Source organism: Chenopodium quinoa, unplaced genomic scaffold, assembly GCF_001683475.1.
Source record: "Chenopodium quinoa cultivar QQ74 unplaced genomic scaffold, ASM168347v1, whole genome shotgun sequence".
Lineage (NCBI taxonomy): Eukaryota > Viridiplantae > Streptophyta > Magnoliopsida > Caryophyllales > Amaranthaceae > Chenopodium > Chenopodium quinoa.
The window spans coordinates 1,430,093-1,446,018 of record NW_018742541.1 but is presented as its reverse complement, the minus strand read 5'-3'; the positions used below and the strand labels follow the sequence as shown (position 1 = coordinate 1,446,018).

Here is a 15,926-nt window from a genome sequence, read left to right as displayed (position 1 = left end):
GTAACCATCCAATGTCGCTCCCCGACAGCCCCACCATCCCATCGAATACACTCTACGTTCATCCAAAGTCGTCCAAGCCCGTAAATCCGTTCGTACAAATTAGGATGACCGGTGTAGACACCCATTTGTGTCTCCCCAAAACCAAACCCGGTGATGAGTACCTTTCACGTTGAATCATAATCGAATGAAGCAAAAGTGTGGAAAGTCTAGTATTGCGGATAGTTTTAATTTCTTTTCTCTTCTCTTCTCTCTGTTTTTTAAAAACTCATTTTAAGAAAACAGTCAATCCAGTTTGGTCGGTCCATGATATGGGTCCAATAGTAGTGCAGTTGTATGGGGTTTGAAAAGACCTTTCCAACGATATATTATAAGCCCAATTCCGATGAATATTGAGGAAGTTATGGCCAATTTACTAAACTGGACCCGTTTTGAGTCTTATATGCGGCCCAATGATCTAGAGGAGGGTCTATTATTAATTATCATTCCTAAAGCTATTAGGATTGATTATAGTCTTTTAGAATACTCTAAAAGGTTCTTTTAAATCCTAATGGAGTTAGGATTCATAATTATGTTTTAAAGAGTTTAAAATTGAATAAAACTACTCCTTTTAAGAATCCTTGTTTTGTACGGAGTGGAATATATTCAGATTTAATTTTCGCGCCTCATAATATTTATCCAAATTTTATATGGTTGGATAGATCTTGAAATTATATTTCCAATGATATATTATAATATTAAATCCGAGTTATAACGAAAAAGATATGAATGAGACATGAAACTTTATCCGAAACTGACACCCTTTCGATATTTTGGCCATATATTTTTATCTACAAAATATTTAAATCTGATTCTAATTGGGTTGGAAAGTAGACTTTGAGAGCTTTCCAACGACATATTATATGCCTTATTTAGACTTTCGGATCAAAAGATATGATGAAAACAAAAACGCGTGAATTTCTGAAATCAGCACCAAACGCCAGCCATTGGCGCCTGGTGCTAGCCATTGGCGCCTAGCGCCAATAGCCTGGTGATGGCGCCAGATCTGTTTTGCGTGTGCCAATCTCGTTTTACGTGCGCCAAGTGCTCTGTTTTGATATTTTATCTTTTTGGCCGATTTCTCTATAAATTACGTATTAAAAACTCCGTTTTCATTCAACTACAATCAGTTTTCATTCGCAATCATTAATTCTCTAATTCTCTCTTAATCATTCACCAACTCTCATCAAGATTTTCTTGATTATTCTCTCTCTCTCTTTTCTAAACTAGCCTTTTCTCAAATACAAAATTCCGCATTCGCAAGACCTAGAAACACCTAGCTATATTCTAAGTTGCCTTCTCCCTAGACGTAAAAGGTTTTAATTTCTGAGGGTTTGGTCCCAAATCTCTATTTCAATTATTTAATTTAATTGTTTTGATTATTATTTTCCTTGAAGTTACTAACGTGTGTATTTTGTTATTAGAAAGAGATACGAAGCATCAAAGTAAGTACTTTAATGGTTTTTATTGATATTATGATGTAGAAATCATGTTTATATTGTTCCTAGTATCATGTCTAGGGTAACTTCAATATTAAATATGATTTCTATGATGCCTTTTATTCTCTTCCTAATATTTATGATTTCTAGTATCATGTTAAGGTTAAAGATTTGATTTTTATTGTTTAGTGACATGCTAGGGTTTGTTATTAATCTTGTTAGTATCATGCCTATGATCTTGCTACTATTATGCTTTAATATTAACATGAACATGATTATGATTATAATTGTTATAATTTATGATGATTATGAATATTATTATTATTATTATTTTGATGATGATTATTTTATTTATGATTATTATCATGACTATTATAATGATTCATTATGATTATTATAATGTTGCTTGATTATTTATTTATTGCTTAATCACACATTTTATGCATGTTTAAAGGAAATTTGTACTTCTAATCACGCTTAATAAGATATTAATAATCTTGTTAGGGTTAATGTGATTATAATTCAAGTGATCACCAATAATAGATTTATTTGTGCATTAAATTCAACCAACATAGATAAACAGGTTTAGGGTTTATCCTAATGATTGCATGTTAGTCAAAAAGCGCACATGAATACAATCAGAATAAAGTAGAGGCCTATTATTAGGGCAGGTTCAGTCTCTTTTAGGTTGGATTTGTACCATCATCCCCGAACCCTTATTTGGTTCTAGACCTTATGGAGTTGACGATCTCTTGGATCGTTAAGGGGTGTAACCTTCATCCTATGAACGGTTTACAAGTTCCTAAAAAAATTGTTGGCGACTCTTTTGCTCTATCTTCTTACCTTTTGGACGCCACCATACTTTAGTGTATGATCACAGTGGGGTTCAAGCTAGTGAGATTAAAGCTTGAAATTATTGCCTACAACCGGCGATCTCGTTCGTTATTGTTTCCCGAGCGTCAAACCACAGCGCCTGATCGCCATAGAAGAAGTCGGCGACACAAAGAAAGCCACAGTTCCCATCACCAATGACATCCTTCCAAGACAAAATGTACGGCAACATTGGGCCTGGAAGCAAGTTCAAATACCTGTATTGACTAATGTCACTCGGATCTACTGCACATAATTAAAAGATAAATTATTAGTAAAGCTACAAGTATTAAGTTTACATATATTAATATTACATATATTTTTCAAAATCAATAGAATTTTAATATTACCTGGTTGTGGGTCACCACCACGTTGAGTGTGTTGACAGTTCACATGCTCGAAATAACTTCGATCACGCCTGGTGTCATTGTTCCTCGGTCGACCACGAGTGTTGAGGTTCACATGTGGTTCTTCAAGGTGTGTATGATCCGGATGTAGCTCCTCTTCAATGATTTGCGTTACATTTCGACGTACGGTCGGGTCACTTTCCATTACTTCATCAATTAGGGATCGAAAATATGCAACCTCCTCGGTCGAATCATTAACCACTTCGGGAATGTTAACACCATCACCAATAACCAATGTCTTCCAGAAAGAATGAATTTGGCTGCTATATAATCCTGTTTGTGCAACTATCGAATCATGTATCTGGCAAGCACATGGAAGACCATGGGTCACACGCATAGCACATCCACAACGTTCATAGACCTGGTAACTCAAATCCCGCATCCTTTTCGTCTCGTTATGCAGTTCTTTCAAGCAATGTTGAGACACTTTGCCATTTATACGTGACAGTGGAAACTGCCTGTACATCTGATCAATTTTAGACCTTGATGCCTCCAACTCATTACGAATTTGTATGATTCGATTACCGATATGGCATTGGACTCGGGCCCATACGGTATCCAAAGAACCTGCCAATGATTTAAATTAGTAAATACTTTTTAATTTTTTTTATTATAATTACAATTACGTAATAACGACAACAACTAATAAAATAAAACAACTAACCTGTGGATGATTCAAACCAAGTTTTCACTGCTGAATGTTGGCTCTCAACTCTACAGTTGGTGGTGTTACCAAAGTGAAGAACCTGGTTCATCCAATATGTCACAAATTTCTCCTTATGACAAAGCCATGTTCTATCAACATACTGAATCACTGCCGGATATCTTGCCCACCTCACTTGCATGGTAGCTAGAGCATGATCATACTCTGCCTGGGTTGTTGCATTCACGATTTTGAACCATTTGCCATTTTTAAAACTGGCACCAACCTTCTTGTTTCCGAACATCTTCATCACCTTAGCCTCCACATCTCTGTTGATGTGCCATATACAGAGTAAATGTGACGTCCCTGGAAAGACTTCTCTCAAATCCGCACATAGCCTAAGATCACGGTCTGAAATAAATACAGATGACTTTTTATCAAACCCATCAACTCCCTTAATCTCTACAACACCCACCGATAGCTAGTCGTGCACTCGTCACGCATGAAAACATATCCAACTAGAAAATTCTGGTTTGTTGGTGTCACACCTACTACCTCAAAGAAATGCATGTTATATCGATTGATCTTGTAAGTAGAATTCAAACCTATGACATGTGGGTATGTGCGGAGTATGTTGACCATGATCGGGTGCACCATAAATGCATGTTGCAAAACGTTGTGATCATCGTTCATGACCTAGTAAATTTAATTAATCTCTTTCGCCAGATGAAAAAATTGCGAAACAACTCCTCTTCCTTTGGACATCTCCATCCTGAAGTCATTCCGGCAATTGTAAATGTGTCGGATGTTTGGATGATCATCATGAAATTGCTCTGCAATAGTTGACATGATATTACGGGGCGCAACCTTGGACTTTGTCATGTCCCGCACAACCTGTTTTGCACCCGAACTCAATCCGCTCACTTTACGGTGACCCTCTTAATACACAATCATTGGGTGGTTATGTGTCCCGGTGTGATCATTTTTCGCAATGATCTTCCAACTGTCGGTGCTGACTTCATAATATATCTTGATGTAGAATGGACAACCATTAGCTTTGGTTTTTGTGTCCTTCTGTATCGCGTTCTCCAAATCTCTCGGCTTGCTCCTTCGTGACCGATCACATCGCAAATACCGATACGGCCGACCATCTCTAGTTTTGTTATAAGATGATTTCACCAAAATAAATCCTAAATTTATGGAAACACCATCAGCCCATGTAACTGCATCGTCAAATGTTGGAAATAACGTATCCGTGACAAAATTTTCACTATAATTCACACCGTCACCGACTTCTTCAGATTCCATATCCTATACAAATTAAACAAAACATGGTTTATGTCATTATGTAATTTTTTATAATATTAATTATAATATTTATGAAACAATATTACAACTATTAATAATATTAACATTAATAACTAATATTGCTAACAACAATCATAATAGCAACAACAATAATAATAACAAAAATTACAAAACAAATATACTCTAAAAATAATTAAAAATTACTACTACTACTACTAATAATAATAAGAATAATAATAATAATAATAATAATAAGAAGAATAATAACAATAAACAACAACAACAATGATAATAATAATAATAATATTAATAATAAATACAAAACACTAATAATAATAATAATAATAATAATAATAATAATAATAACAACAACAACAACAACAACAACAACAAATACAAAACAATAACAATAATAATAATAATAATAATAATTATAATAATAATAATAATATTAACAATAATAATAATAATAATAATAACAACAACAACAACAACAACAAAAACAAATACAAAACAATAACAATAATAATAATAATAATAATAATAATAATAATAATAATAATATTTATAAAATTATATTTCTATTAATTAATAATAAGAATATCAACAACAACAACAATAATAACAACAACAACAACGATGATAATAATAATAATAATAATAATATTAATACAAAACAATAATAATTACATTAATTATCAAATATTAATCACAACAACAATCACAAGACCACGAAAAAAAAAACTTAATTAACATTAAAAAAAATAACGTAATTAACATTTTTTTTAAAAAAAAAAAAAAATTAAACCTTGAAAGGGACATCTGCCTGAAACTTCCGAATGTCCCTAGGTGGATCCGCCTAAAATTTCCGGATCCACCATGGAACATCCGGAAGTTTCAGGCGGATTCCTCCTTCCGCTTGAAATTTCCAGATGTTCCATGGTAGATCCGGAAATTTTAGGCGGATCTACCATGGGACATCCGGATATTTTAGGCGGATGTCCTATTTCCAGAAAAAAAAAAAAAAAAAAATTACAAAATGTTCCGACGCATTTTCCGGCGTACGAATGTTCCACTCGTCGTTTATGACCCAACACCTGTCGGAAAATTTTATGATTAATTTTTTTTAAAAATATAAGAAATTAAGGTGGTCGTGGGGACCGATTTGGTTTTAAGGTCGTGGGGACCGATTTAGTGGACTCGGGATAGCAACGTCGTAATGTGAGGGGACCGTTTCATATAATGTGTCCAAATGGGGAACAAAGTCCTTTTTATAGCACAAATTGCATAAAGAGCATATTTGTCCATTCAAGTCAAAATGAGAGCGTTAGTATGTAAAAAGGGTGCGATGAATAGCAGTTCAGATTTTTTTTCATCCCACCAAAAATAAACCCAAATTTTCCCTCACCACTCTCTTTTTTACTTTTTACCTTACAAAATAATTAAAAATGCACAAAAACAATTAGAAACCATCACCTTAAGCCCACATGTGTAAGCAAGAAGGAAGTTGAGAAAAAAATTCTACAAAGAGATTTTTTTCACAAAATCTCTAGAATTTTTTTGGGGAATTTCTTTGATGGGGTATTATTTCACCCCAAAAAAAAAATTCTAGAAGAGATTTTCTTCTTTGTTGTAAGTACTCTAAGGTGTGTATTCACTCTATACTAAAGCATTCTCCCCATCATTTGGGGAGAGAAAGAAATCAAGAGAATAACAAAGAAAACTCATTAAAACTCTAAATGTACCTCTCCAAAGAAAACCTCTCATCAATTACTTCCACGAAGAACATCTCAAAACCTAGAAGAAGAACAACAAACATTCGACATGCCGTTGTACTCTAGAATATCACAGCCTGGACGACCTGAACACATACAAAGGAAGAACTTCAAAACATCAAGCGCGTCATCACAAGCACGTGTAGTTCAACCTCTACATCAAATAGTCATTGATCGAGAGATCAAGCCTCGTTAATCAACAATTCAAGTTAAAAGTCTATATCAAATATCTTTGATAGAGATCAAGCTTCGTCGGCCCTCAATCAACCTAAGTCAAAGTTCTGCATCAATTGTCGATCGAGATCAAGCCTCGACAACCCTTGTTCGAGAATCAAGTCAGCCCGTGAAACAAGTCAAATCTAAAGTGGAGATCGAATCAAAGGACAAAATTAGAGATTGTACCCAAAATTCTCAAATTAATAAAATTAACACTTTGTTGCATTTGTTTTGAGTCTATATTTTGCAGATTTAAAAAAATTTGTATTTACACTTATCAAATTAAGGTTAATGAATGGTAGAATTATGTATGAAATATATTAATTCAACTCGTTATCAATTGATCACCAACCTACTTCAATTACACCCAAAATGAAATACGTAGTAGATAAATCCACAATTTTTTTAATGAACAAATTCTGTGATATTCATCTTATAATCTCAACACTAGTTGCTTATTATATTTATTAGCCAAGTGGGTTAATTACAATTTTCTACAAGGTGTATATGGTACCTAATTTTTAACTATAAGAGCATTTATTTTCATTTCAACCCTATACATACTTTCTGTGTTTAATATCAAGAAAGATAGCCGGGATGTTGCAAACTTCCCAGAGAGTGTAGCTATAAGTAGTCAAGCCTATTTATGATTTCCAAGTATGCAAGCTTGGTATAACCAAAGATTTGAAGGAAACATGAGTAGAAGTGGATTTGTCGAATTTTTAGGGGGTTAATTATACTTAAAGGTTAAAGATGCAATTGAGTTCAAATAGGAGCTGGCCACACTGCTAATAAGGAGAAATTACTCCTAAATTTAATATTTGCATCAGTAAAACTTTCTCTTTCTATTTGTCTACTGTCTAACAAGGTTCAAGCAAATAGAGACAGAGAGTTTTCGATTATTGAAATTAATATCAAAAGCAAAGTAAATTTTGGCCAGGTAGTAGATTGAAAATCAACTTTTAGCACATCCATAAGTAACAAATCAAGTAATTTGGGCACTTGCTGCTGCATCACAAGTGAAGAGGTATGCATTCAGTCCGATGAACTCCAAGATACAATTCTCGATCCTGGCATTGTATTTTTTGGTGCACCCGGCCATATATTTTAATTCAGATAAAATATAAGTTGAAATTTTTTTCTGGATCCTTAATAAATCATATATTAAGATACTCAAACAGAGAATACGAAGTAATTAGTTAAGCAGCAACTCATCAAATTATCTTCATTGTGTGTGCTGCAGACAGACTATATATTACAAATGTAGCTTGTTAACTTTGCAGCTCATTGAACTTAGCAGTGCATTGGGGTATTAGGAAACCAATAAACGAACAGCTTAGGAGTAATGGAGTATAGGAATAACCAGAAGGGCTCTTGTAAGGAGTTGTAAGTGAACTTGACACCGGAGTTGCCATCCCAGACGATTACACCGTCCATGAAAACTGCTGATTGATCGTGCTAGGCATCCCATTGTTTGCTTTCAGACATTGTTTCTGCAACTGTATCAATCTGTGAATGCCCGATGTTCACAACCTCCTCAGATTTAGTTATGTTCAGAACAGCTAACTCGGCCCCTGCATGTATAGAGTCATGGAAAAATGAGTTATTTCAATACAATCTACAATCATAGCTAAAGAACTTGTGAGATGTACTTTCATCCGAAACATTGGATTTAGATCAATGCAAAATTACTTATTTATTCAAGCATTGCTAAGCCCATAGAATTTTCAAAAAAAAAATAAAAATAATTACACCCTTATTTACACCTTGATGAATGAGTTGTACTCAGAATAACAAGTGAACGGAGCCTCCTATCACAGCACGCTGCCCACCATTGGTAGACTACCATCAGTTGGATTGGCAGCACCACAGCAGTAAGTGCCGTTCATTATTGTTACCAACTAGTCAACTACCAAATTACTTCTACATATAGTTCTGCCAGTGACGTTCAATTCTATATAGAATAATAATCACTGTTTGGGGGAATTTAACTATTTTAGATTTTTCCTACTAATTCGGCATTTAGGTTCATAAAAGGCAGGATCTACACTCTCCGATAAGAAAATTAGAACATCCATGAAAGCCCCAACGTGTTAGAATTCAACCTTTGAGCACTCATACTGTGACACTAAGATTTGGCCACTACATACTCAGCTAGGATACAGCTGCAATCGGCAGAACTGCTACTCGTCTAACCACATTCCACAAAGGCTCTTTTCTAGAGGTTGAGGTTTTTGACTAAGTAAACAATTCCAAAAAAAGGAGCCATCTATCATATTAAGCGTCCAAAATCACACTACAGAGCATTTTCTTATGTTGACACTTGATTCTAATCAGAAATAAAATTGATCTTATAATCAACTTCTCAAAATTCAGCTTCAACCACAAGATGAAGGCTTTACATATTGATCTCAAGTCAAATGATAATCGGAGAGAAAAAGACAATGGTCTTTTGGTAAAAGTGTACAGATAAGGTTGAATGCCCTAGAGGCTACAGCAACTAGGTAGCCCAACAACACCAAGAACAATAATCAGTATGGATTTCGTCAAATTCAGATGCATGCAACCTTACCCTAAAGGCTAGACAATAATAAGAAAGTCCCACAGATACAACATTATGAACAAAAAAATTGAAGTGGTCCAAATTAGCATGAAATGGAGTAAATTTAGAATCCCTACACACTAAGTATTTCAAGTACACAAGTCCGCAAAGCTGGAAGGGATTCATGAAATTCATCTCACACATCAGTATCCTATTAATTGATCACTTTCCCACATCAAAAACATCTTCAATTAAATCTAATCATCAAATTTCCAAGAGTATTGTAATAAGCAAGCCCAAATAATTTGACCAAGAAATCTATGAATAGCACTTAATTACCAACTAGTAGTTAACAATCCCATCAGAAAAAACCTCATTTTCATACTGTCAGTGTCAGCAGTGCATAAATCAGAACAATCAATGAATCAGCAATAACAGTATTCCACCAAAAACCAGTACAAACTTCTGCTAATCCAAAAACCCATATCATATAATCCATAAAACTCATCATACATACCCATCAAAACACCCCAAAAATTGAAACTTCACCCCCAGAAATTAAAACATTACCGTAAATATGCAGGAAAAACATTGTTTTATATAATCAGAAATTATAAAATAAACCATAACACAAGATAATTGAAAAAGGGCATTACCTTGAAGAACATGATCTCCAGGGCCAATAGAAGAATCTCCACAAACATCACATACAACTCTGCCTTGAATTTACCAGTCCAAGCAATGGCGCTGCGAGCCAATACCAGTAGCAATAAAAAGAGTGTAAAAGTAGTAGCAGAAAGTTTGAGCTTATCACCAAAGATGGATTCTTTCTCCATTTTCATCCGTGTTGATTTTTTATTTTTTTTTTAATTATTATTTTTTTAAATGGAGTTCAACCACTTTTTAAAAGAGGTTTCTTGTTTCAATTTGTTGTGCACTTTTCTTTTGTTGACCTCTTCTCAAGATTACCAGTAAGTTTGGGTAGGTGGGAAAATTTGGACTCTCTATTGAGGTCATGTTAGCTCATATTGAAGAGAACAACTTCTTTATCATAACATTTATAAGGGTACCATAGAGAACAGTCTCTTATAGTCAATCTTATAGGCTATAGCAAATTAAATTTCCATATGCTTTGTAACAATTCTAGCTCATAATAAGAAATGAGACAATCAAACAACTGCACATTTCCACTCCATATCTATGACAAGCATCAAGGCTATTAAAACTTTAAAAGAGTGACGCGTCAAGGACAGGAGGTACAGGAGCAACAAATGCATTACGTAAATCACTGACCTCTGGAAACATCTTACTGGATGAGTACATTCCCTGGACAGCACAGGCAACGCTCATAAGATTATCAGCAAAAAAATGTCAGAGAAAACATGGCAGTAATTTGCCTTTAATCGTTTGCTATGAACAAACAACTCACTACTGACACATACTAGATCAACAGCACTCTCATCTCTATTATTGACTACTATTTGCAACAAACTGATCTCTACTTTCAACCCCGAAAACCCCTTCCCTTCGGATTGTGAATTCACACGAAGACGGTGGTAAATGAGGCGCGAAAACAACATGGATGTGTCTTCTATTACGCATATTAACAGAATACTTCCCATCTTCCTCAACAAATCCACTCCCCTCACCTACAACCTCCTCACTTCTCGATATAAACAACCTTGTATTAACACAATTAGCCCAAGATAAACCTAAAGCGGCACAAACCCGTCTCCCAGAAGTATACAAACACGCCAAATTCCCTATCCTCAACCCATTAATCCCCTCATTATTCCCCACAAAATCAACCACTTGATTGGTTATTACCACAGCCAATCCAAACTTTTCAGCTAGTGCTCTCAATTTCCCAGCAATCTTAAAAAAGAAAGACAACCTCCGCTTAAGATCAGCAGGGGTGTTATCAAAATCAGACCTGAAAACGGCAGCAATCGAATCAATGACAATCAGCTTAATCGGCCATTGGGTCTTATTCTTTTGAACAAGAAAAGAATCTAACTTGAGCAAAACGTCGAACAGGTGGTGTGCATCATCAACAGCCTGAACTAAAACCTTATCCAAAGGATCATATGATGTAGAACCCAAATGGGTATTGTAAGAATCGACGAAAGAGAGAGAAAGCTGCCGGAGCCGGCGATCGGGAAAGGGATATTCGGTGTATAAGTAGAGAGATGAAGCAGAGAAGCCGCCAAGCGAGACGGGGAGTTGGGCAGAGAGTAGGAGCTGAAGGCAGAGTTGGGTTTTGCCGGAACCGCTTTCCGCAACGATTTCAGTGATGGATTTGCAAGGAATGCCGCCGGCAAGAAAGCGGTCGAGGATCGGACAAGAGAGAGTTAGCTTTGGGGTGGTGATTGGCTGACTGTTGGGGTCAAGGAGGATGGAGGGTTTCATTGGAAATGAGAGAATGAGAAGAATAACGGTTGATTTAATATGCAGAAATTGAAGAATTTGGTCAAGTTTCTATGTGTGATGTTTTCATGGAGATAAAAGAGGATGGCGGGAATTATATGAGAGAGATTCAAATTCAACAAATGAGGTTTTCTTTATAACTGTACCTCGGAAAAAAAAAAAAAAAAAATCTCCATCCTCTTTTCCAGTAAAAATCTAAATCGAATAATTTTCAAGTTGATTTTGAATCAAATCGGTTGGATTAGGTTTTGACATCTCTAGGTATTATTTGTTTTATTTATTTCTTTATTTTTTTTTCTCTCAGGACTTCAAGGTGTAATATTCATTTTGTCTTTAAATTCATAAACTTTCATTAGTGATAATTTGGTTAACCATCCTACATTCTTACTGTCCTAGAAGGGTGATACACATACATTCAATGTATGTAGAGCCCACATACATTCCCAATTAGGTGATGCCACATAAGCTTGAGCCAAAAAAAATAAGAGGGATTATTAGGGGGAAAAATTTCACCCTCGATGACGCTAAGTAGTAACTTAAGCGGGAAAAATGGGTGGCGAAAATTCTTGGCGCCTAACCTCATTTAATGCACAATGAATCTTTGTTTTGTTTTTAATTTTTTTTATTAAATTTCTATTACTTTATAATTGATGGTATCACAACCATATTACAGGTTAATATGAAAAGGACGCCGACGAAGATGAGCAGGACGCCGGAGAAGATGAACAGAGTGGGTGAAGATTACGGAATCCAACACCGACAATAATTTCTCAAATGAAGTTATCCGAATTTTCTATTCGCGAGCATGTTTACTGGAAAAAAAATTCGATTTTGGACAATCAAAAATCCACCATGATCGATTTATTTCAAACATTTCTTTAATTTAATTAAAAAAAATTCACTGCACTTATCTATCACGCTTTTCCAATTAAACAATTGATGGTGAACGACTAATTAAATTCCAGTATATGATATCTATTTAGATAAAATATACATAATATTGAAATAATGTCATTCATTTCTCGTATTAAGATTTCTACTAATTTCCAAACTAGATTCTGAACTGGAACGGGTAATTAATTTTCAGTCACTGCAACTTTCATGGCTGAAACATAGATACATATATATTTAGTAACAAGAACAAATGTTTAAGTAAAATCCTATTTTTCCACTAATCATGTACAAATTCAAATGTGTTAAATTGTTTAATCAATTACTAATTAAATCAGTAACAAATCCTATACCGACCTTTATTAAGAAAAAGTAACTATTTTTATTAGCGTATACTAAGTATACTTAAAATAATTAACTATTTATATTAACAATTTGCACAGTACACCCTGAAACCCCGAATACAAATGGCTTGCTAGATAATTTTATAATTAAAAATAAATAAAACTAATCAAACAGTTGTTGTTACTATATAATAAAATAATAATAATAATAATAATAATAATAATAATAATAATAATAATAATAATAATAATATTAGTGAGCTATTGTTACTTAGGGCTTGTACCGGAGTTTATAAACTCTACTTTGCCTTTCGTACTTGTCCCCCTAGTACTTTGGAGGCGGCTCATCAGCACACTTTTGACGAGACTCTTCGATCTTCTTTGGAGTGTATTGTTACTGCTTCAGGACCTGGGTTTGGCGATTGACTGTGGCGGCTTGCCAATCGACCATTTGCGTTTGGAGGCCTTGGTGTTTATTCTGCAGGTGATGTTCGGCATTATGAGGTCGATGCCCCGAAACTCATGAAGAAATTGGCAAATATATATTTCACGAAGGTGACCGATTCTTCATTATCCACCTTTTCATTATCCCTCGTCTATCAGCATTTTGGAAATCTCGGCAGGGAGATCACACGTCTGCTTGGCTTCAGGCCGTTCTTATTTCAAGATTGGGTCAGACTATGAACGCAAAGACTTATAGATATCAAGTTAGATAAAATATACATTATATTGAAATAATGTCATTCATTTCTCGTATTAAGATTTCTACTAATTTCCAAACTGGATTCTGAACTGGAACGGGTAATTAATTTTTAGTCGCTGCAACTTTCATGGCTGAAATATAAATACATATATATTTAGTAACAAGAACAATTGTTTAAGTAAAATCCTATTTTTCCACTGATCATGTACAAATTCAAATGTGTTAAATTGTCTAATCAATTACTAATTAAATCAGTGACAAATCCTATACCGACCTTTATTAAGAAAAAGTAACATTTTTTTGTTAACTTCATTATTTTTGCCCAAGTATGACACTATGAAATCTTACATTAAATGATATTTTCAATAGCCAAAGACTTATCATTGCTAAATTATCCATTGTGTGTATAACTTATTTCATGAATAGGATCTTCTGTTACTAATAAAGAAAGTTATATATTCAAAAAAAAATTCAGACAAATGTATAAGGTTACTAATTAATTTACTAAAAAATTAACAAACATAGGTTTGTGGGGGGGGGGGGGAGGGTTGTAATAATAATAATATTAACAATACTACTACTACTACTACTACTACTACTACTACTACTAATAATAATAATAATAATAATAATAATAATAATAATAATAATAATAATAATAATAATAATAATAATAATAATAATAATAATAATAATAATAATAATAATAATAGATGAAGAAGATGAAAAAGAAAAATCATCACAATAACAAGTATTTTTCGGAAAACAATAGTAAAAATGACTTGACTTTGCTTTATGAGCTCATGATAAATGAAGACTTTAATTTTGAATTTAATTTTTTCCGTAGATGAAATTCAATAGGTCAATATAGGATACTAGTCTATTAAAGATTTGTGAAGAAATAATACACTTTTTATAATTTAATACTCCGTGAAATAGAAATTTGCTTTGACAAGTAAACTGACTCTCTTTACTGTTGGAAGGTGATCCGTCAAAATACATTTTACTGTTAACTTCATTATTTTTGCCCAAGTATGACACTATGAAATCTTACACTAAATGATATTTTCAATAGCCAAAGACTTATCATTGCTAAATTATCCATTGTGTTTATAAATTATTTTATGAATAAGATCTTCTGTTACTAATAAAGAGAGTTATATATTCAATAATTTTTCAGTCACATGTATAACGTTACTAATTAACTTATAAACAAAATTAACAAACATAGGTTTGTGGGTGGGGGGGGGGGTTGTAATCATAATAATAATAATATTAACAATAATAATATTAACAACAACAACAATAATAATAATAATAATAATAATAATAATAGAAATAATAATAGAAATAATAATAATAATAATAATAATAGAAATAATAATAATAATAATAATAATAATAATAATAATAATAATAATAATAGATGAAGAAGATGAAAAAGAAAAATCATCACACTAACAAGTATTGTTTGGAAAACAATAGAAAAATGACTTGACTTTGCTTTATGAGCTCATGACATGCTTATAATATCTTTCATCTAATTTTTTTAATAGGGGCTTATGTTAAACACTATTTTCAAGAGATAGAGATTTATGCCGTCTTTAATTAGTATATATATATATGAGATATGTCGCATATCAATACGGACTATATACAAATGAAGACTTTTCAATTTAATTTTTTTCGTAGAATGAAATTCAATAAGTCAATATGGGATACTAGTCTATTAAGGTTTTGTGAAGAAATAATACACTTATTATAATTTAATACTGCGTGAAATAGAAAGTTGCTTTCACAAGTAAACTAACTCTCTTAAATGTTTGAAGGTGATCTGTCAAAAAACATTTTACTGTTAACATCATTATTGTTGCCCAAGTATGACACTATGAAATCTTTCACTAAATGATATTTTCAATAGCTAAAGACTTATCATTGCTAAATTATCCATTGTGTTTATAACTAATTTCATGAATAAGATCTTCTGTTACTAATAAAAAAGGTTATATATTCAATAGTATTTCAGTCACATATATAACGTTACTAATTAATTTACTAACAAAATGAACAAACATAGGTTTGTGGGGGGGGGGGGGTTGTAATAATAATAATAATAATATTAACAATTATACTAATACTAATAATAATAATAATAATAATAATAATAATAATAGATGAAGAAGATGAAAAAGAAAAATCATCACACTAACAAGTATTGTTCGGAAAACAATAGAAAAATGACTTGACTTTGCTTTATGAGCTCATGATATGCTTATAATGTCTTTCATCTAAGTTTTTTAATAGGGGCTTATGTTAAACACTATT

The 15,926-nt window shown here is 33.1% G+C and overlaps 1 protein-coding gene across 2 annotated transcripts; it reads right to left on the bottom strand.

Moving 5' to 3' along the window:
* Positions 1-7,987: 7,987 nt before the first annotated feature.
* LOC110720148 (DNA repair protein XRCC3 homolog) lies at positions 7,988-12,495 on the bottom strand. Of its 2 annotated transcripts, XM_021899152.1 has the most exons (3): positions 10,530-12,495; positions 9,893-9,983; positions 7,988-8,268 (listed from the first exon to the last, which is right to left on the bottom strand). In XM_021899152.1, the coding sequence occupies exon 1, from the start codon at positions 11,643-11,645 to the stop codon at positions 10,704-10,706; it is 942 nt and encodes a 313-aa protein (XP_021754844.1). In that variant the 5' UTR covers positions 11,646-12,495; the 3' UTR covers positions 7,988-8,268; positions 9,893-9,983; positions 10,530-10,703. The 2 variants fall into 2 exon arrangements, with proteins under 2 accessions (XP_021754844.1, XP_021754843.1); XM_021899151.1 differs by having other exon boundaries at positions 9,893-12,495.
* Positions 12,496-15,926: the final 3,431 nt, after the last annotated feature.

What these genes read in the sequence shown, in the direction of transcription:
- LOC110720148 (XM_021899151.1), bottom strand. Translation starts at nt 11,645, where the DNA reads ATGAAACCCTCCATCCTCCTTGACCCCAACAGTCAGCCAATCACCACC.